Consider the following 20,849-nt stretch of genomic DNA (forward strand, 5'->3'; position numbering starts at 1 on the left):
GGATGACTCTGATAAAGCAGAGCCGCGGTGAAGGAGTCATGTGTGTCATTTTACCACATTGATGCTGAAATCCAATGATGGCAACAGGTCACCTGTTGCCTGGAGATGGTTTGTGAATGTTTGAGGCCAGCCCCCTTTCAATAGTGTACAATCCACTGAGGTATGGGAAGACTGGTATTACCAACCTCCAAAGATGGACAACAACAACCACAGTCATTTTTGTAAACACCCAAGGTGCACTAAAAACTGAAAATGCTCATGGCCTACCTAAAACCAAAGGTAGCACCTGTGGGACTGCAAGATCTGGATGTGGAAGTGAGCGTCCTGCAGATCCAACACCATTATCCAGTATTCTGCATCCTAGGCAGGCAGAACTCAGGCCAGGGTGAGCATTTTGAATTTGTTCTTCTTGATGAAAAGGTTCAGAGGGCAAATGCCTATCATGGGGCAGTGGCCTCTGTTGTCCTTCAGCACCAGAAAGTAACAGGAGTAGCAACTAGACCTCTGATGTCTGCATCGTCTAAATGGCTCCCTTGTCCAAGAGACCCTGAACCTCGCTTTCCAGACATGACTAATTATCTTCCAGGAGTTTGTATGGTGTAGGTTGTATGTTCACAGAGGTGTAGACGAAGGGAAGAGGGATGCATTTAGAACAATCTGAAATACCCATTGGTCTGATGTGATACTCTGCCACCTATGGAGGTAAGAGGTGATACAAACTACTACTAGGCGATCAGGTGGTGCTGAGTGCGGTTTTCGGCAGCTGCAGCAGGAGTCCGGGAACAAGGTAGTTTGTTGCCCTAGCGGATGGATGCTCTGACATGAAACGCCTGGGAGGTCTGCTGTAGCGGAGAAAAAATTGTCGTGGTCTTTGCTGAAACCTACTTCTGAAGCATCAGAACTGGTGAAATTGGTAGGGGAAATACCACAGAGGGGGTGCCAGTCTGAGAGTGTGCACGTTTGACTTATAACACTTCAGGGATGAGTCCGCCTTATCTCTGAAGAGATGGGTGCCATTGATTGGCCTGTCCATTAGGGATTGTTGGACAACACTTGAAAACCCAATCCAAGCATGCTATCGAAGCACCACACTGGTATAGACTTGCCTCTCTAAGCAGTCAGTAGTGTCCAGCGTCACTGACATTTGTTGTTGCCAATACTTACAAAGTTTAAACTCTATTGTTTCAAAAATATTGAAATTTTTTGTCTGCGAGGCCTGACAGAAATTGAGGGGGTAAGCGCCAAATCTGCATCAGATGGCACAGAAAGAAATTACCTGAAATTAGCATGCAGAAATAGCACAGACTCCATGATTATGTATGGAGCAATAAACCGAGATGTTTACAATTTGTTTAAGCATTGCAAAACACTGAAATCCACCACTTGGATCCACAACAAATAGATTTTTTTTAATTTAAAAATATTTTTAGGGTATGTTTACAGAACACTGCAACCAATGGAGATTATTCTAAATGTTACTATAAGTGGCATGGATTTCATGATTCTACTGTTGATAAACTTGCTTTTATAGCACAGTATAAATTCCTCAGACACCTTTAGCTAAAACTGTCTCCAGTGCAAGGCGAAACCTGCCTGTATGGCTCAGCAAGAATTCCACTCATGCCTCAACTAGGATGTGTCAGCAATGCTTTGTGTTACTTGCACATACAGTATAGCAGGTACTGATGCCTGTGCTCAGTGCATAAGCAGTCTCTATTTAACACCCTTAACTGTGAGATCTGCAGCATATGGTAATACCTGCATGTATGGTATAGCGCGAACTCCTCCCACGCCACGCAGTTGAGGTAAGGTCTGCAGCATCCTCTCCAGGAGCATCAGGCGCACAGAGTGAAGTCTGTAAATGGAAGAGGAATCAGCTAAAACTACATCACACTCAGAATACAAAAGAAACTTGCACAGAAAATAAAATTGCAAATAAAAGCAATCTAGAATTTGGACGCCACAAAAAAGTGCAGAGACAATGGAAGGAGAATGATGACACCAGTCAGCACAGGGAAATGATCATGGTGCTGTTTTGGTGTCTGGTACATTCATACTCAATGAATGAGTTCATACAATGCAGCAGACTAGACAGAGTGAGAAGAGGGAGATATAGGCCTCTGCTGCAAGGTCTAAAGCATGACGCAGAGGAAGGATGATGATTGCCTGATAGCAGCTTGAAAGTTATAGATCGCGGACTACTTTGATAGTGATAATATCCTAACTCATGGCACTAAAATTGGAAGAAAGTCCTGGGACAAGCAGGATTGTTTTTATTACAGAAAGAAGTTCTCTTTGACGGGAGAAGCTGGAGAGGGTTCCAAGAATCAACTGCTGTTCAAGTAATGAGTAGAAGTGCTTCATAAGTCTGCCTATTAACAACAATATGAACTGATAAGAAGAAGGGATTTCCCCAGACTCAACCAGGCCACTAGTAGGTAGGAAGACTTACCAAGGCCAGACTGGTGCTGGTGTTCATTATCAAGGGAGTTGAGGGTGGAGTTTCCCAAGATCACTCGAAGTTATTAATGGTGAGGGTCAATATACTTGTCCCAGCTGATATCTAATATTTACAACAATTAATTCCATGCCCACCTCTTGCCAGTGTTAAAAAGGAGAGCCTAATTAGCCAGCATGCTGTTAGTGTTAATATTGAAGCAGAAATCTCCAAGACACACTGAACAGTGAAGGCATTCTACAAACCTGAGCTATGCAGTATGAGAGTGAAGGCCTGAATTTGGTAGAAGAAAGTTAGGTGAAAAAATCCTTGATCTAGTACTGGTTACAGCCAAGACATGCAAAGCACAGACCTCGGAGACAGTTAAAAGGGGCCAGCAATGAAGGAGACAAGTATTATATTTGGCAGATGTGGAGGACAAGGTCTAAAGAGCAGAAAAGCACTAGGCTAAGGGTAGTGGAGACAAGTCTCCAGATTGAAGATGTTATTAGCACCATTATTGCCACAACTGTTGACAGACTTTCCAAGACACAGTAAAAACATGGACTGAATACTAGTGGTTCTTCTCTCAATGGGCGAGCGTTTGAAGGCAAGTGCCTTAGTGAGTTCCTCCTCTAGGAAAAAAATTTCATCCCCATTTTCTTTTTAATTTATACTATGACGATGCAACAGCTTCGTAAACATGAGGAACTTGAATATTAATTTCATCGGCATGGCTAGATGTACTAATTTGAAGTCAGCCCTCACTCGCATGCCTTTTTTGAGTGGTTGCGAAGTTTATTATAAGAGAGTGACATGATAGACAAAACTGCAGCTTGTTTACTATTAATGCATGAAGGGAACATGTACGTTTTTGCTGCACCGACATGTGGATTATATTGTTGGAATCGTACCTCCATTTAAATGCTGATGAACACATACAGAAAATGTTTAATAAACAAGTTTAAAATAAAAGGGAGAATAGATTTCAAGTGACAATTTTGTACTGACTTTGTAGCTTGAAAATATTTTCCAAAGCTCACCTATTGCTTGTGTGAACATCTCCTTCAGTTTCGGTTTCCCCCTCTGGCTCCGAGCCATCCCCTTCATGCTGCCCAGCTACATTGCTGATGGCTCCAATGCTGGAGCTGACACTGCCAGGTCCAGCAGGATGACCCTCCACAGTGGTATCTCCATAAGCACTGCTCCGTCCAGACACTGCGAACAGAGAAAGACAACTGCTTTATTGGTACAGTACTAGATTAATTTCTAGTAAAAATATTGATGGAGCACGTACAAGCCATTTCATACCGTCCTATACGCTATTTTCTGTACAATACAGCAAGACTCTGCATTACTTGACATTTTTTGTTTCTCAACAAATTTTATAGGGTTTTTGCCATCAATATGACCTATTGCACAAGTTACTACTTGTGTAACGATATATCTGTAAGAGTCATTAGTTAGTGATAGATTCCTTACCTTAGAATATCCCCAGGCGTCAGACTGGATCCGAAATTTTTGCGTAGCAGTACCCTTGCGCATCGGTAGGCGTCGTCTGCGGCTCCGCGTCCGTCGTCGGCGCCGTGATGACGTCGTCGGAGTACTTAGACGCCACCTCGGCGTGCTGACGTCAGTTCTTAGACACAGCTTTTCCGTGCCAGAAACGCAGAGCTATGCTAAAAACCAACACTGGTGCCATTGAAACTAGGGCCCTGAAAGGGGATGACCTTCACCCTAGATATCGGTTCGCAGAACGGGGAGAATGGGTGGATCGGTAAGGAATCTATCACTAACTAATGTCTCTTACAGATATATCGTTACACAAGTAGTAACTTGTGCATCTGAAAGAGACACGTTAGTGATAGATTCCTTACCTTAGAATAGATAACCCAGCAATACCAACCCCGGTGGTGGGTCTGCGAACCAATAATCACACCAGAAAGTCCTGGAGGACGGAACGACCAAAGAAGCCATCCCTACGGACTTGACTGTCCAGGCAGTAGTGTCTTGCGAACGTGTGTGAGTGGAATGGGGTCTCAGCCCAGCAGGAGGTTCCTTCTAAGCCAAGGAGTAGCACGCTTGGATGCACAACACGATCCACCGAGAGATGGTCCGTTTGTGCACCGCCCGTCCCTTCTTAGCACCCACGTAACCAACAAAGAGTTGGTCATTCACCCGGAACTGCCGTGTGCGATCCAAATAGAATGAAAGCGCACGTTTTGGGTCCAGACGGTGGAGCCGCTCTTCCTCCTTTGAGGGATGCGGAGGCGGAAAGAAGGTGGGCAAGGTGATGGACTGCCCGATGTGGAAGGCTGTGACTACCTTGGACAGGAAAAAGGGCTTTGTCCGCAACACAACCTTGTCCGGATGGACAGAAAGGAAAGGAGGTTTAGAGGATAGAGCCTGGAGCTCACTCACTCTCCTGGCAGAGGTGATGGCAACCAGGAAGGCAGTCTTCAAGGTAAGAAGGCGGATAGGACAGTTGTGAAGTGGCTCAAAGGGATCACACATCAGAAAAGTGAGAACCAGGTTCAAGTCCCACTGAGGCATCACGAAGGGAACAGGTGGAAACGTGTGTGTGATGCCTTTCAGAAATCGATTAACAACAGGGGACTTGAAAAAAGAAGGTTGATCAGGCAGCCTTAAAAAGGCTGAGAGGACAGAAAGGTAGCCCTTGATAGTGCCCAGAGCAGAGCCCTGCTGGGAAAGAAATGGAAGAAGAAAGAGAAGAACCTCAGAAAGAGGGGCAGAGAGGATCCACAGCCTTTGCTTTGCACCATGCCACATATCTGTTCCACCTGCAGGAGTATACCGACTTTGTGGAGGGACGCCTGGCTGCCAGAATGATGTTACAGACTTCAGGAGGCAAGTCAAATGGCCTCAACTGTTGCTGCTCAATCTCCAAGCATGGAGGTGGAGACTGGGCAGGTTCAGGTGGAGGACCGTCCCCTGTTGCTGCGACAGAAGGTCCTCCTGAAGAGGCAGATGAACTGGTGGATCGACTGACATACTGAGTAGCTCGGGATACCAGTACCTTTGTGCCCAGTCCGGAGCCACAAGGATGACTTGTGCCCAGTTGCGCTTGATCTTCTTCAGCACTCGGGACAGAAGTGGTATAGGCGGAAAGGCGTACAACAGACCGCAACTCCACTCGCGTCGAAAAGCGTCTCCGAGCGAGTGCCGCCTTGGAAATTCCAACGCGCAGAACTGATGACATTGCGCGTTCTCTTCGGTGGCGAATAGATCTAACCAAGGCTCTCCCCACTGCTGAAAGATGCCTTGCGCGACGTCAGAGTTCAGACGCCATTCGTGATCCATCATGCACCGGTGGCTGAGTTCGTCCCCCTGGCGTTCAGAGAACCTGCCAGGTGTTGAACCACCAGGGTCACACCCTGATGTTCCAGCCACCGCCAAAGGCGCAGAGCCTCCTGGCAGAGGGTCCACGACCCCACCCCGCCCTGATTGTTGCAGTACCACATGGCGGTGCTGTTGTCCGTGAACACCTGCACTACACTCCCCTGGACAGAGGGGAGGAATGCCTTCAGTGCTAGACGAATTGCCCGCAGTTCTAAAAGGTTGATATGGAGCCGGGACTCCGCCGGAGACCAGAGACCTCTGATCTCCGCCTCTCGCATGTGGCCTCCCCAGCCCTGGAGGGACGCGTTCGTCACAACTACGTGCTCCGGTTGGGGAAGAGAGCGGGATCTGCCGCTGACCCAATCGCGGTCCGTGAGCCACCACTGCAGCTGTCTTGCAGTGCCCTCCGAGATCAGGACATGGTCGGACAGGTTGCCCTGATGCTGGGCCCACTGAAACTTCAAGGTCCCACTGCAGAGCTCGCATCCGCCAACGGGCGTGATGCACCAGAGTGGTGGTGTTGCGGTGGCATGGCTTGAGGGGTCGTCTCTAAGGGGAGGGAGTAGCCCCTTCGGACGATTTGCAGCACCCACCTGTCCGATGTGACAGTGCGCCAGTGGGAGTGGTGATGGCGAACCCTGCCCCCCACTGGAGTCACATGGTGCGGAAAAGCACGGACTAGGAGGTTTTTGAGGCGGATGCTGCGGGGGAGGGTGTGGACTGGCCTCGCCGTTGCCCCGGACCGCCTCCAAGGCGATTTCCACGGCCGCCACCGCGCTGGATGTTAGTCTGCAGAGCGTGGCAGGCAGCCCGTGTGGGGGCCCCCCTTCCTTGGCCACGAAAAGAGCAAAAGGCACCAGTTTGCTGGCACGGGGCCGAGAGGCCCAAGGACTTGGCCGCGGCCCTGGAGTCCTTAAAGCGCCTAAGCGCATGGTCTGCCTTGTTGCCAAAAAGGCGACGGCCATCAAACGGCATGTCCATCAGTGTATTTTGGACATCGGCCGAAAAGTTGGCGGACCTCAACCAGGCGTGGCAACGAATCGCCACCATCGTTGCCATCGCTCTGCCTAGTGAGTCGTGGTATCCAGCCCACACCGGATAGAATATTTTGCTGCATCCCGGCCTTCCACCGGGGCTTGGCCGAGTTTGGCCCGTACCTCCAACGGACACTCTGGCAGCAATTCCGCGACCGTGTCCCACAGAGAGTGGGTGGAGCGGCCTAAGAAGCATGCCGTGTTGGAAGACCGCAGTCCCAGACTAAGGCATGAGAATACCTTCTTGCCGTACAGCTCATACGTCTTGGATTCCCTGTCCGGCGGAGCCGACGGGAATGCGGTCTGGGAATTGGAAGCCTGGATGACCAGACTCTCAGGGGTGGGGTGGGGAGACAGGAAACATGGGTCACCCGGGGCCGGGCGGTGGCGTCAGGCCACGTTCCTATTTACGAGCGAACCCGTAGCGGGCCTGGACCAAGTGACCAAGAGAACGTCGGTCAAGGCCTCGTTAAACGGCAGCAGAGGCTCGGCCGAGCTTGACTACGGTTTAAGGACCTCAGTGAGGAGGTTAGTCCTCACGGCCGCGACGGGGAGCTCAAGGCCCAGGGCCTTGGCCACCCTCATCAACACCACACTGTAGGTTGCCCCCTCCTCCGTAGCCACGGTAGGAGGCGAGAGAAAGCCAGTGTCTGGAGAGGTGTCCAGACCACTGGCATCCCCAACTCCACCTGTCCAGTCCTCTTGAGACTGACACTCTCGGGTCTGAGGGTCCTCAGACCCCTCCCAATACTCCTCTTTACCCATCCCCTGATAATCAGGGTTGTCAAACGAAGAGGCTGGTTCATAGAAGCTAAACTCCCCAAGCGGCGTCGAAAGCGGCGCCCAGCGGCGCCGTTCCGACGCCTGAGGTTCCGGCGCTGGTGAGGTCGTTAGGTCAACCGGCGACGACCTGGATCCCGAAGCGGATCCAGTGGGGCCCTGCGGCGCCGTCGGGCCGAAGCCCCAGACCCGCTAGGGGCCCCAGACGGGTCCGCTGGGCCCGAAGGCGCCGCGGAACCCGTCGGGGAAGAAAGGGTCCTCATGGCCATGAGGAAACGCTCGATCTCCCCGGCGTCGCGTCCTGCCCAGGAACCGGAGGGTGTGAAGCAGGCCGCGACGCCCGCGACTTCGACGGAGCCGCGTGGGCGGTGTCACCCAAACCCCCGGCCGCGTCGCGTGGGGGGGGCGGCGATTCAGAAGAGCGATGACGTCTCTTCGTCTTCTTGTGCTTACCTGACGACCACTTCGACCCGGAGGAGTGATGCCGACTCTCGGAGCTGTGATGGCTCCTGTCCCTCGACCTCCTGTGGGACCGGGACCTCTCGCGGCGCGGGGCCGACTGCCGGAGTTCGAGTCGCTTGCGGGACCACTCCTAGCTTTCGAAGTAAGGGCCCGGCAGTCGGCGCAGGCCTTGTCGTCGTGGTAGACGCCGAGACAGTGGAGACACCGACGGTGAGGGTCCGTGACCGACATCAGACGGTCACAATCCTCACAAGGCATGAAACCAGGCACCCCTATCGGCACCGTCCAGAGTCGAAAGACTCAAGAAAAATGATCAAAAGGGACCAAAAAAGTCTAGTCAAAAAGTGACTAAAGTACTGCTTTTTCCAGATCTGCGCTTGCTGGCGCGGAAAAAAGAAGAACCGATCAATCAGCTGGGGCAAGGTGGTGTAATCACCCTTTGCTTTAGATATAGTATACCTATATCTAAACCTAAAATGGACACATATACTCCTATAAGTCACTCCTATGGAAGGCCTTAACAATCCTGGAGGCAGAGTGCTTGGAATTATGTGAGATAGTGCTACGGCATGAGCTGAGCCTCTGTACAGCTTTCGGAACCAAGTCCTTTAGCTGTTTCCATGATAACGCTATACCATATACTCTTAAGTGCATTATAATCCTTGCGGTTATTGCTAACTTTGGCATAGCATTATCATAACATGTCGAGTAAGGTGTCATACGAATTGGAATACTACCCCCTCGCCAATTCTGGCGACGGGGGTAGCATTCCACCCTTCTAGAGGGACACGAAATGTACCTAACTGTGAACCCCGGTTAAAGTTAACCCGAGCCTCAGCATCACAAAATGGATGCTGCCACCACAGACACAAGTCTGACCTCCTGCTGCTGGGAGTCCTTCCAGCGAGGGAGGCTTGGACAATGGGTTTCCTGCCTTGGGAGGTGCTAGCACCACCCCAGACAGGATTTTGTGTATTGGGTAGGACAGAGCTGAAAGGAATGAGACATGCCTGGGGCACACAAGGTGTCCCTGTGCATACACCGGTCTAAACCAGTTCCTGGGGCTCTCCAGCCCCAGCTCTGGCGCAAGACCGGACAAAGGATAGGGGGTGTAACCACCCCCCTTCCTGGTCCCACCCATAGGAGGGACCTAGTCGTAGTACAGCCCCCTTTAGCAGGATAAAGGTAGGAGCTGGTCCCATTCCAAGTTAGATTAATCCTGAACTGAAACTCTACAAGAAGAAACTCTGGACTTTGACTTGCTGCCAAGAAGACAAGAAATCTCCCTTGTGGGCAAGGAGTGTCCACCCTGCTCAAGCAGGCACCATAAGCGTCCAGCGGCTTCCCTTTGTCGTCTTCCCTCGAGGATCCAGACTTCAGAGCCCGACAAGACCCGGATTCCCAGACCTCTCCGACCTCTACCTACATCTGAAGCACAGCTGAGATCCGTGGGTGCGACGAGACACGTGGGACCGGCCATCTTGGAAGAAGCAGCACTTCGCTCCAGCACGACTTCTGAGGTAACCTCGAACAAGTGCTTTGGGGACTGAGAAGCCCCGACCCTGAGCAGCTCCTGCACCGAAGACCAGCGAGATCTGCGTGGGGCCCTTCTGCCTGTGTGCTGCTCGACGCGTTGTCTGGTCACTTCCTGGCTGGCTAGTGACCTCCTAGACGACGAACCTTGAAATCCAATCCGCTGGTCTGGTTGCTCCAGACAGGCCCTTGCTCCCCTGCAAAGGAGAAGCACCTTGGACCCTCCTGGTCCACTCCAGATGCCGTTTCCACTCACCGCGTGGGTTGCCTTTGCCAAGGCCTGTTGACTCCAAATCCGGATCAGACACCGTCGACAGCGAGAGCCTGCGTGGGACAGCTCGTGCCTCCATCCTGGTCGACGAAGACACCTCCTGGTCCACGTGGCTGCAGAGACAAGCGTCCACTCTTCACCTGATCGCCACGACGACATCTGGTTCCACTCCAGTCACTGGCTAGTGACTTTGAACATTGTCCCCTCTGCTTTCAGGTCCTTCTCTTCACTGATCCACCCTTGGATCACACCGGACATCTTCCTCCTGGTCGCCTGCAGCATCTTTTCTTTCAGGCTCCATAGATTTCAACGCCGGAACCCGACACGACTTCGCACCTATGCACCCGCAGCCTGTGGGTGAGGTAACAAGAGCATTTCAGTGCTCAAGGGTAGATTGACTCTCCTAGTGTCCAGTTCCACAGTCGTTTTAGTCCCAACTAGTCAGGATTGTCCGTACTCACCTTTTACTTGAACTGTACTGTCCATAGACGTTGTTACGCATCTCGCGTGTGAGTTCACACTCTGCACACGCGTTCCGTGGGCCTCCTATTACTTACCTAAGGTTAGGGTAGTGTAGTCCCAGCGATCATACAGCCTCTGGACAGCTCCATTCCTTCAATCGACTTTCACATTCCACTTACTTAGTATATGGTTTGTTGTGCCCCTAGGGCAACATTGTAATTGTGCAACTTAAACATATTTTTCTTAAAAGTCTTGTCATGTGCTTAGCCCTCTGATCTCATAAAGAGTTCAGAGGTGTTTGTTAGTTAATAAATATCTTGTTTTTTTCATAACTACCTGTGTGGTGTCCTTTCATTTGGTATTCAAGGGGTTATATGTGGTAAAACAGCTGGCTTCACATGCCAAAAGAGTTTAGCCTAAGACTGTTTTGTCCATGTTACCATTAGGATAGCTGGTCTATAAGGTTGACTTACAACCATTCACCATAAGGGTTGTTTGAACTGATACAAGGTGATCAATAGAACTAGTGAGCATCATATATCAGGCCAACTTCTCACAATTAGGCCCAGCCACCCCTCTGATACATAGCCTAAAATGTTAGGCAATTGTGGCCCCAGAGGTCTTTGTAGCAGCACATACATGTCTGACATATTTTCTAATTTCTACATGTATTTGTTGTTTGGCAGTGCGTATAGGCTCTAGAATCAATCCCCGATATTCCGCTCACCTTTGCCAGATCTTGGGATGCTTTTGAGAACATCCCCTAGCCTGGAAAACCGCTACCTCAAGCCCATGTAAAAGTCCATCCCACGCTACCAAACACCCAGAAGAGGTAGTTCATCCGCCTCCCATTTCTGTACAATGTCTCGCTTTGCAAGGGTGAGGCAGAGAAAACTAGGTGATGCTTATAACAGTTACCTCCTATGCTATCAGTGATATGGAGAAGGAGCAGTTTCCGGGCAAAGGGAACACCCAATGCCAGCACCTGTGCAATACAAGACACAACCCTCTCCAGAACGGAGTCAGCCTACTGCATTGTTACACTGTATGGAGGAACGTGCCCTCCGTGGCCCCCCACCGCAGACACATAGGAGAATTTATGAAGCCGATACACTATAGGCAGCCTCTCGTGAAGTATTCCCTGTGAAGATATTTGAATTGAACCAACCTTTATCTGGAAGATATCACCATACTACGAGGAGAATCAAGAGCTTCCACCCAATCATCGCTATCTATATAACGTAAATCAGTCTGCCACGGCGTCAGGAGTGCAGATAGTGCATTGGAGCTATGTGACTATAGCCTGATAAATCTGGGAGGTCTTGTGGTTGTTTAAGTCTCCCATTAGGAGCTTACCCTCTAGTGGGTTAAAGTCTGGTAGGTCAGTGAGGGTGCGGATGTACAAGGACTTTGCATGACGCAATTGTAGGAATTTATAAAATTGACTATGATGCATTATATATTCAGACCGGAGTGCCTGGAATGATTTGAATAAAGTGCCCTGCATGATCTCACTGTGGGAAAGTGCCCTTTTTCTTCCATGGTATGCCCCCACTTTTTGCTGAATTGCTGATGTTCTTTGACTGAGTGTGCCTGGGCTCCTGCTAATCAGGTACCCAGGGCCTATGTTCCTTCCCTAAAACTGCATTGAAGCCTAAACCCAATTGGCACCTCTAGCCACATGTCAGCCCATGGTAAATGGTACCATAGGTACCCAGGGCACTGTGACCAGAGAAGGCATCTAAGGGCTGCAGCACTTATTGTGCCACCCTCAGAGGCCCAGTACCCTGACACTCACACACTGCCTTTGCAGGCTGTGTGTCTTGGTACAGAACAAAGTGAAGAGTCAACATGGCACACATCCCTGTATGCCATGCCCAGAAACTACTGGCCTGGCATATATCAGTCACCCCTCTAGCTGGGTGCCCTATGCGAGTGGTGAGGGTACAGGTGCATGAGCCCTGTAACCCTACATTACCCAGGTCCAATCCTGGGCACTGTAAGTGCAGAGCTGTCATTAAGAGTATATGGTGCTGGGCATTTGTCATTTTGAACTCCACAGCACCATAATGGCTACACTGAAGTCAGGGAAGTTGGTATCAAACTTCTCGGCACATTAAACCCAGACTGATGCCAGTGAAATGTAAAATGCACCCCAGAGGGAATCTTAGATACGCCCCCTGAAACTCGACCAACCTGCAGTGACCTGACTGAGTGGCTGCCACCACCAGACATGTTTCTAGACCCCTGGGTCGAGAGCTTGCTTCTCTTGGGGGCCTGAAACAATGTACATCCTGGGACGAGGTACCAAGCCTCCTCCCCCAGGATGGGCAGGGTTCACGAAGGAGAAGCTTCAAAGGCATGCTGCCCTTTTGAGCCTCTCCAGACCATTTGCTGCTTTCAGCATCTGGTCCCCACAGGTTCTACCCCCTCTTTTTGGACCAGAGAACCGGATAGAAAAACAAGTGAGGAAGAGAGGTGTGCCCACCTCTGCCAACTCCACCCCTAAGGTAGGGGAGGCAAGGTGATGCACAACCTCGAGTTCCAGCCATCTTGAGGATGGCTGGACCCAGCCAACCAGGGACAGGCTCCTTCCCCCCTTCAACTGGAGAGTGGCTGAATACGGGGTGTACCTATCCCAGGGAAGAGACCCATTGGTCACTGCCCTTTACCTACCTGTAACGCCCCTAAATGTAGTATTTAGGGGCACCCTGAACCTTCCTTCCTCAGATCCAGCAACCGCAAGAAACGGAGAAGAAGACGAAGGAGAAACCGTGCAGAGCTAACAAGAGGACGACGCCCACTGACTTGGCCCCAGCCCTACAGGCCTGTCTCCCCTCGAACCTGCTCCTGCAAAACCCCGGTGTGTCCAGCAGCCAGCAACCTCAAAAACCCCAGAGGACCAGCCTGCCTTTACTTTAAGGACTGTTTCTCCCATGAACACTGGACGTTTTTAAAGTGCAGCTTCTGGTGCAAGCCAGGAACAGTGAATGCAGGCCACTCTGCAACCGCCGAACCCAGCCCGAGCTTGAGTGGAAAAAACACCACAAGGTGGTCCCCCCCAGCAATCCTGGCCCGATATCCGGCGACCCCTGACCTGCCATAAGCCTCCAGACAACGCCTGGAGCCTCAATCCAGAGGACCCCCCACTACCGCGACCAGAGCGGGTACGAAAATCCGATGACCCAAGGCACCCCTGCACCCGATGCCCCATGGCCTTGTGTGCCCAACCCAGCAGTGCCTAACCAACCCTCAACATCCCAACTTACCCCTCGAAGTGGTGGTCGCTCTAGGAAGATCCTCGTCCCCGAGCCTGCATCAACAGTGCACCCAACCTCATAACAGCACCCTGCACCCGGCCGCCCTAGTGCCGCTGAGGGTGCCCCTTTGGTGCTAACTTAGTCCCCAATTTGCCCTGAGCTAAACCCTAGGAGCTTTGCTCTCACAACCCGTGGCCTGGTTGGCAACAGCCACCAACTGGAGCCCCCTATCCTCCATAGGATAACACTGGGCCGCAAAACACTGTGCACCCGACCGCCCTAGTGCCACTGAGGGTGCAACAAGAGTGCATCACTGACCCTCTGAGACCCCTGAGTCTAACCCCAGAACCCTAACTCCAAAGACAGAGTACTTACCTCGAAAACAGATAACCTGGTTTTCCTCATAGGATAACATTGACAGGCACAAGGAGGGTCACCCGCCCCATCCCTCATTGCGTCGGCCGACGGACGGGGAGAAGTCGAAGAACGACGATGATTCTTTGACTTACCTGAGGAGTGTGGCGGTGGCGGTGGCTCCAAGACCGGTCCCTTGACCTCCCGCGCGACCAGGACATCGAACGGCGAGGAGCCGACTGCCGGGCCTCGAGAAGCTTTCGGAACCGCTCCTGTAAAGACTTCGGATTCATGGTCAGGCAGACAGAACAAGACTTGGGGTCTTGGTCGCGTTCCAGGCACCACAGGCACACTCGGTGCGGATCTGTAACCAACATCAGCTTTCGGCAGGAACCGCAAGCCTTGAAATCGGGCATCCCTCGTGCACCAGGAGTCGATGGACTCAAAAAACAATGTTGACAAAAGTCCAGAAAAAGTCAGTCAATAGTGACTGGAGGTACCGCTCTCTACCGAATTTGCGCTGGTTGGAGCAGAAAAAGAAAGAATTGACGTCAGCGCGTGAGGGCGTCGTCTAAGTAGCTACTGCGACAGCCACGACGCCATCGACTAACGCAGAGCCGACCAACGCCACCTTTCGACAAGCATTCTCCGGATCCAGTCTGACACCTGGGGGTAATTCTAAGGTAAGGAATCTATAACTAATTGCCTCTTTCAGATCACCCTTTTAGATTGATTAAGGCGAAGGAAGCCATCTCATGAACTAATATGCTGAACTCAGCGTTGCCTTCATTGGGCACCTGGCTAGGGTGACCACAGTATTACAGGGTAGGCTTAGTACACTGAGGTTGCACTACTCCGGTCCTTTCCACATTTGCACTTTGGTGGTCACCTTGCTCAGGCAAAGGCTCTCTAGGGATTTCTTTGGGTAAGTTGTCCCTCTCTTCAGTTTCCAGCAAGACGGCCCCATAGACATTTCTTGGTATCAATGCTGCAGCAGAACTTCTCCTTGCTCTTCAGTCATCTTCTCACTCATACGGTTTATTTATAGAACCAACAGGTATCCAAATATAATTTTCTCAATTATGGGTGATCTCAGGTAATTACTTTGCAGAAAGGTAATAACTGGATAAACACAATAGGTACAGGGGTTGCAGTAGGCAACACAATTCTAAACACAATTTAACATTGAGCTCAATGGGTTTTTCTACAAAAATGCAGTTAATTACTTTGGAGATTACTTTTGTAATTCCAGGACTGGATCCTAGATTCAGTCTTGGGGTGTAAGCTAAAAACAGTTTGGTAAAACCGTTTTGGTTATTGCAATGCTTTTAAGGAATATAAAGGTATTTCACAAGTTCACACTTAGAAACTTTTCAGTGAAAATCTAGCAATGTTATCCAATGGGAGAAAATTCAGGTTACAGGTAAAGTACGTCCTCGTTACTTTTGTAATCCAGTACTGGGCTCCTAGGTCCAGCACTGGGATCTCTACTTAAGACAGGTAAGTAATTACGTTTCAGTAGTAGGTACGATTTTTAAGGAATATTTCAAGTTTTCAAAAATAGACACTAAGAAGAAATTTCATAGATAAGCAGACAATGGATTCCTATGGAGAAAATTCAGGTTACTAGTAAACCTGGTTAGAATTACTTTTGCGGTTCAGTACTGAGCTACAAGGTCCAGTACTGGCTTCTCTCCTGATCACAGGCGAGTACTTCGGAATTCGGTATATTTTATAGGAATATTTTAGAGTTTCAAAAGTTCACACTTAGAAGATTTTTCGAGTCAAACCAGTCAATGTTATCCTATGGCAGGAAAGTGAGTTAACCGTTTCCAGTTAAGTACTCGACCAGTGAAGTTAAGGTTCAGGGGTCCCCCAGGGTCAGGTAGGTACAGTTGGTACAACCTCAGGGTCAACATTCTGTGGGTACCATTTACTAGGGGCTGATAGGTGGCCAGAGATGCCAATTGGGTTTTAGTTGTAACACAGTTTTAGGGAAGGAACACACTCCCTGGGAACCTGGTTGGCAGGAGCCCAGGGCACACTAAGTCAAAGCACATCGGCAGTTCAGCAAAAAGTGGGGGCATACCAATGCAAGAAAGATGGCACTTTCTCACACATGCTAACACTCTGGTTATGGAACAGACATGCTGACTTCCCAGTGATGATCAGTTTACACTGGCTCAGATGAAGTGGAATGGCTACAGACAGGAAGTCATCTCCCAAAGAAAGGCAACGTACACAAATGGAAGGGGAAAGTGGTTACTCTGGCAGGGAACTGAATGGTGGATGCATCGAAGGATCTGATGGACTACCTTTTCCACTATGCAGAAACAAATGGCAGTGGTGAGGGAGAGAGGAGAGTTCCCAGTATCTGAGATGGACATTAGATGTCCAGCACAAAGGAGACCACACATGTGGAACCCGATAGAAATGATTGTGATAGGTCTCCAGAAATGCCTCCATCTGAGACTTACGGCAAGGTATAGGCATTTGAGGGCCAACCAAAGTGTCTTGTCAATCACCATAGCAGAGTAGGTAGAGTTGGAGGATTGCTGTCCCACTTGATGTGAATAGATTTAGTTGTTGACACACCTTTGGTCTAGGTAGGGCTTCAATGGTTGCTGCAGTGAAAGATGGGAAAACTGATGTTGTCTGTAAGCTAAACCCACAGAGTAGCTCATATACTTCTTGTATATATGTGAAAACTGCTTAGCTGATGGTAACTGCCTCAAGACTGCAGCTGAGTTATGCCTATCTAAAAATAGTTTGAACCCCGAATCAGCCTTTTCATCAGGAACCGACAAAGGGCATGCCCATTAAGGATTCTTGCACATGTCCTAACAACCCAGGCAACCTCATCCAGCCGTTGTTCTTGAGCAGGAGAATTGGGGCAAACGCTCTCTTTATGCAATCATTAGCATTTAGTTAAGCTCAGAGCACATACTTCGCAAAATCCTGACCACCATGTATTGTTTGGGCAAGAGAGGCCCTCAAGTCCTCAGGAACGACCAGCAAGATGTTCTGGCCAAATCCCTCAATGCATAAGTGTACCTTCCAAGAAGACAACCTGTATTTATAAATCTAAGGGCTAAACTAGCCAAAGAAAATATAAGCTTTCCAAAAGCATCAATTCTTTTAGGCTCATTGTCCAGAGGTAAGGTTCAGATAGGAACCCAAATTGATCTCATTTGTCGACATTTGAAAAAGAAAAAAAAGGCATGAAAAAAGGCACAAAAAAAAAAAAAAGAAAATCTGGCTTTCTAGTTCAGGTTGTTTGATTACAAAGTCTGGGTCACTAGGAATTGGTCTGGGTCGCCTAGCCACAGGCCGATTAACTAGAAGGCAGGAGCATGGCTTGGAGTAACATGATATAAAAGCATCAGTAAGGTCTTCATTCAAAGGCAGTCGTGGGTAAGATGAAGCAGGCCTTGGCTGAAGAATCTTAGCCAACACATTTATCTCAATAGTGGGCAAGGCTAGATCTACAACGGCCCTCCGAACCACCAATGCATATGAGGCACTTCCTTCAACTAGTAGAAGCTCTGATCCTGGTGTTGAGGACGTGACCAGAGTCAGAGATTATCAGAGTCCAGATCCTGAAGATGCAGTTGGCATCAGGGATGTATATGTCTGCAAAGGCTTAAATGGATCCCTTGCATCACTGTGAGGCCCAAAGGCACAACAGAGGGAAATGGGATAGTACTGAAGATATGCAGCATGACCTTGTAGAAGGCTGCTATACGCTGTGGGTTAGTTTACAGGCGGCACATGCAATCCATATTTGAATGCTGTTCCATCTTTTCTCTGGCAGGGATGGGAATTGAAACCAGTTATCTTTCTTATGCGGCACTGGTCCTCTTGGACCTTAGTGCCGCCTTTGACACTGTATCCCACACCATTCTTCTTCGAAGGCTGGGCGAGGCAGGTATTTCAGGCAGGGCGTTGGATTGGTTCCAATCGTTCCTTTCGGAGCGATCCTTTCAGGTAGTGCCACCGTTCAGATCTAAGCTTCACGCCATCACCCAAGGAGTCCCGCAGGGATCGGCGTTGAGCCCCACTCTCTTCAACCTCTACGTTCAACCTCTGGCGGAGGTTGCGAAGAGTTGGGGTCTCACTATGGTATCATACGCCGATGATACCCAGTTGGCGGTGGCTCTTAACGGGGACTCCGACCAACTGGCATCAAACTTTGCGGAGGGTCTGAGGGCTGTTGCTAGTTGGCTCAAGGCCAACTGTTTACAACTCAACGCCCTCAAAACTGAGGTGATGGTAGTAGGGAAACATCCCGATCTGTGGGGCGCTAGGTGGTGGCCTAGGGAGCTGGGACCTCCTCCAAAACCTGTTTCTGAACTGAAAAATCTTGGCGTCTGGTTAGACTCCAAACTAACCTTCTCATTCCATACCAAGAAGGTGGCATCTATGTGCTACGGCATCTTGCGTAGTTTGAGGCCTATCCTCAAATTTTTTGATGCCCCCACTCGCCAGATGGTGATCCAGGCCAGCATACTATCGAGACTCGACTATGCGAGCTCATTGTTGGTGGGCGCCAACCAGGCGGAAATCCTGCGACTCCAACAAGTGCAGATTGCAGCAGCCAGGGCCCTGGTGGGTCTGCCTCGTTTCTGCTCAGCCCACAGTACAATTTCTAAATTGCACTGGTTGCCAGTAATCAGACGCATAGAGTTTAAGATCCTTTGTTTTGCATTCAAAATCTTAAAAACTGACACTCCCACCATCCTTCAGCACCTTCTGACCTCGTACACCCCTTCGCGCAGCCTTTGTTCTTCTGGCCAAAATTTGGCACTTGTTCCTCGCTTCCACAAATGTAGATTAGGCGGCCGATCGTTTACGGTGCTGGCCACCAAATTGTGGAATGCACTTCCTGTTGACATCCGTTCTTTAGATGACCTTTTTGCTTTCAGGAAAGCTGTTAAAACTTATCTTTTTCCTATGCCTTATTAATTATCCCCTCTTTATTCGTAATGTTAGTTATGTTACCTCTTCCTGTTATAGCGCCGGGACGCCCCTTCGCTGGGGCAGCTGTGCGCTCAAAAATTCAATTAACATAACATAACATGTCTGGACTTCGACTTACCAGAAGACTTTGACCACGAAGTGGACTACTGGGATTTTAACGGGAGCTGTAACTAGAAGCAGGAGTGGCATCAGAGCTTTGAGCGTGACCTCTTCAGGCCAATTAAAAGATAAAGTACTGTGGATACTTTACTGGATTATGAATGGTAGTAGCCCAGAATGCGGGCCTGGCTAAACACAGCATAACCAAAGGCATAACAGAAGCATCCAAATTTTTCTTTTGTTAGGGCACCTAGCAATATGGGCGATTGTTTGGGCTAAGGATTTTTGGATATTAAGTATTACTCTTCTAAACATGGAACTTAGGACTATTTTAAGGATTGATATTTTATACGTGAGCAGCCTTGGGTATCACAGGTTACTAAATCAAAATAAAGCCTGGGTACTGGTATCGCTGCCTATAATCTATTAATCAACCAACCCTTTATTCTTCTAGGGATCCTGAAAACCTGTATGACCAAGTCAGCCTGAAGCATGCCCCAAGGTTGCACTCACCATAGGGCTCAACTTTAACCAAAATTGGAATGTCTACAGAGGTTGAGCTATAGATACCCCGAGGCTTTAACTTGGGCCAAGTAACAAAGATTCTTCTGCTTTTCTTTATGTATGATACTTAAGAAATCAATTTTATTTACTTATTAGTAAAGTTCTTTTAAATTTAAACCACTGACTGGACACACAATTTATTAAGTGATATCTATTTTCTTATGCCGATGGGGAGTCTTTAACTGGTTCCATGTCAAGTTACGTTCACAACTCGTCCTTGCTATCTCGGGCGAGTAAAGTGCATAAAAGGTGAGTTATGCCAATCCCATCTGGAGTCACAAGTCCAGGACTACTCATTTCCTTGGAATTAGGAAGTATCTTGAGTAGCATTCTAATTCCCTAACCTGCAAAGTGTACCCCTATATATTCATTTCAAGAAAATAATTGTCACTCAGGAATCCAGGAGTCTGTGTGGGGAGGAATTAGAAAGGAGGAAAGATGAACGTAGGTTAATTTGTGGAGAAGGGAGATCTTTTAGATGAATTAGCTAAAAGATCCACTGTTCCAAAGTAGTTGTCTGAAATGTTTCCAAACAGATTGGGAACCTGCCATACCTTATAGGCACCTGGGCCCCTTGCATAGTTTGTAACTTAACTAGAGATTTTGGATTTGTTGGGGTGAAAAAGTATGATTATTTTTTGTCTGGCTGCCTCTTAAACCACTACTGCCTCTGGACTGGATGAAATATTGATGGGGTGGGGTCAGCTCTGGCGGTAGTTACTTCAGGATTACATATTGCCTAGTGCAACATCAAAACATGCTGCAACGCTGATAAAAATGTAGGGCAATAGAGGCCAAATCTACAGACTATTAAAGTGCTCTACTCTCATCAATTTTCTCCTAGGAGGAATCAGTCCTCTCTCCAAAAATGTTTGCATTTACATCACTTGAAAACCTACCATTAGATGACCACTGCCATATTCAGAAACACTGCCACTGAGCATGTGATGCTTTGAGGCATTTTCAGTGTGCTTGGCTTTGTCTCATCAACCCCACCTCAGTTGTGCAAAAGGTAGTATAATACAATTTTGCAAACTACTGAGAAACAACACCAACAAATCCCAAAGTGCATGGTTAGTTCTTGTAACAATATAAAGCTTTGTTTTTTATAAAAATCCTTTCCCCCCAAAGCAGTACAAGAGTGCATAACTTAATGATAACAGTGGTTCAATCATCAAGACGGTAACTTCCAACATCTTTGTAAGAAACATCTGCCTAATTTTAGTATATGGGCAGGGGTAGTCAAGAGGACC

The 20,849-nt window shown here is 49.0% G+C and overlaps 1 protein-coding gene across 14 annotated transcripts in view; it reads right to left on the reverse strand.

Annotated features, from left to right (window-relative positions):
* UBR4 (ubiquitin protein ligase E3 component n-recognin 4) overlaps positions 1-20,849 on the reverse strand; it is a 1,723,360-nt gene that overhangs the window by 617,254 nt on the left and 1,085,257 nt on the right. For all 14 annotated transcript variants that reach the window (XM_086921716.1, XM_086921718.1, XM_086921717.1 and 11 more), the window contains 2 exons: positions 3,481-3,655; positions 1,759-1,855 (listed from right to left, as the gene is read on the reverse strand). In XM_086921716.1, coding sequence (XP_086777842.1) covers positions 1,759-1,855; positions 3,481-3,655 — 272 coding nt within the window. The remainder of the gene's footprint in view (positions 1-1,758; positions 1,856-3,480; positions 3,656-20,849) is intronic.

The sequence above is a fragment of the Lissotriton vulgaris genome, chromosome 5, assembly GCF_964263255.1.
Source record: "Lissotriton vulgaris chromosome 5, aLisVul1.2, whole genome shotgun sequence".
Taxonomy (NCBI): Eukaryota; Metazoa; Chordata; class Amphibia; order Caudata; family Salamandridae; genus Lissotriton; species Lissotriton vulgaris.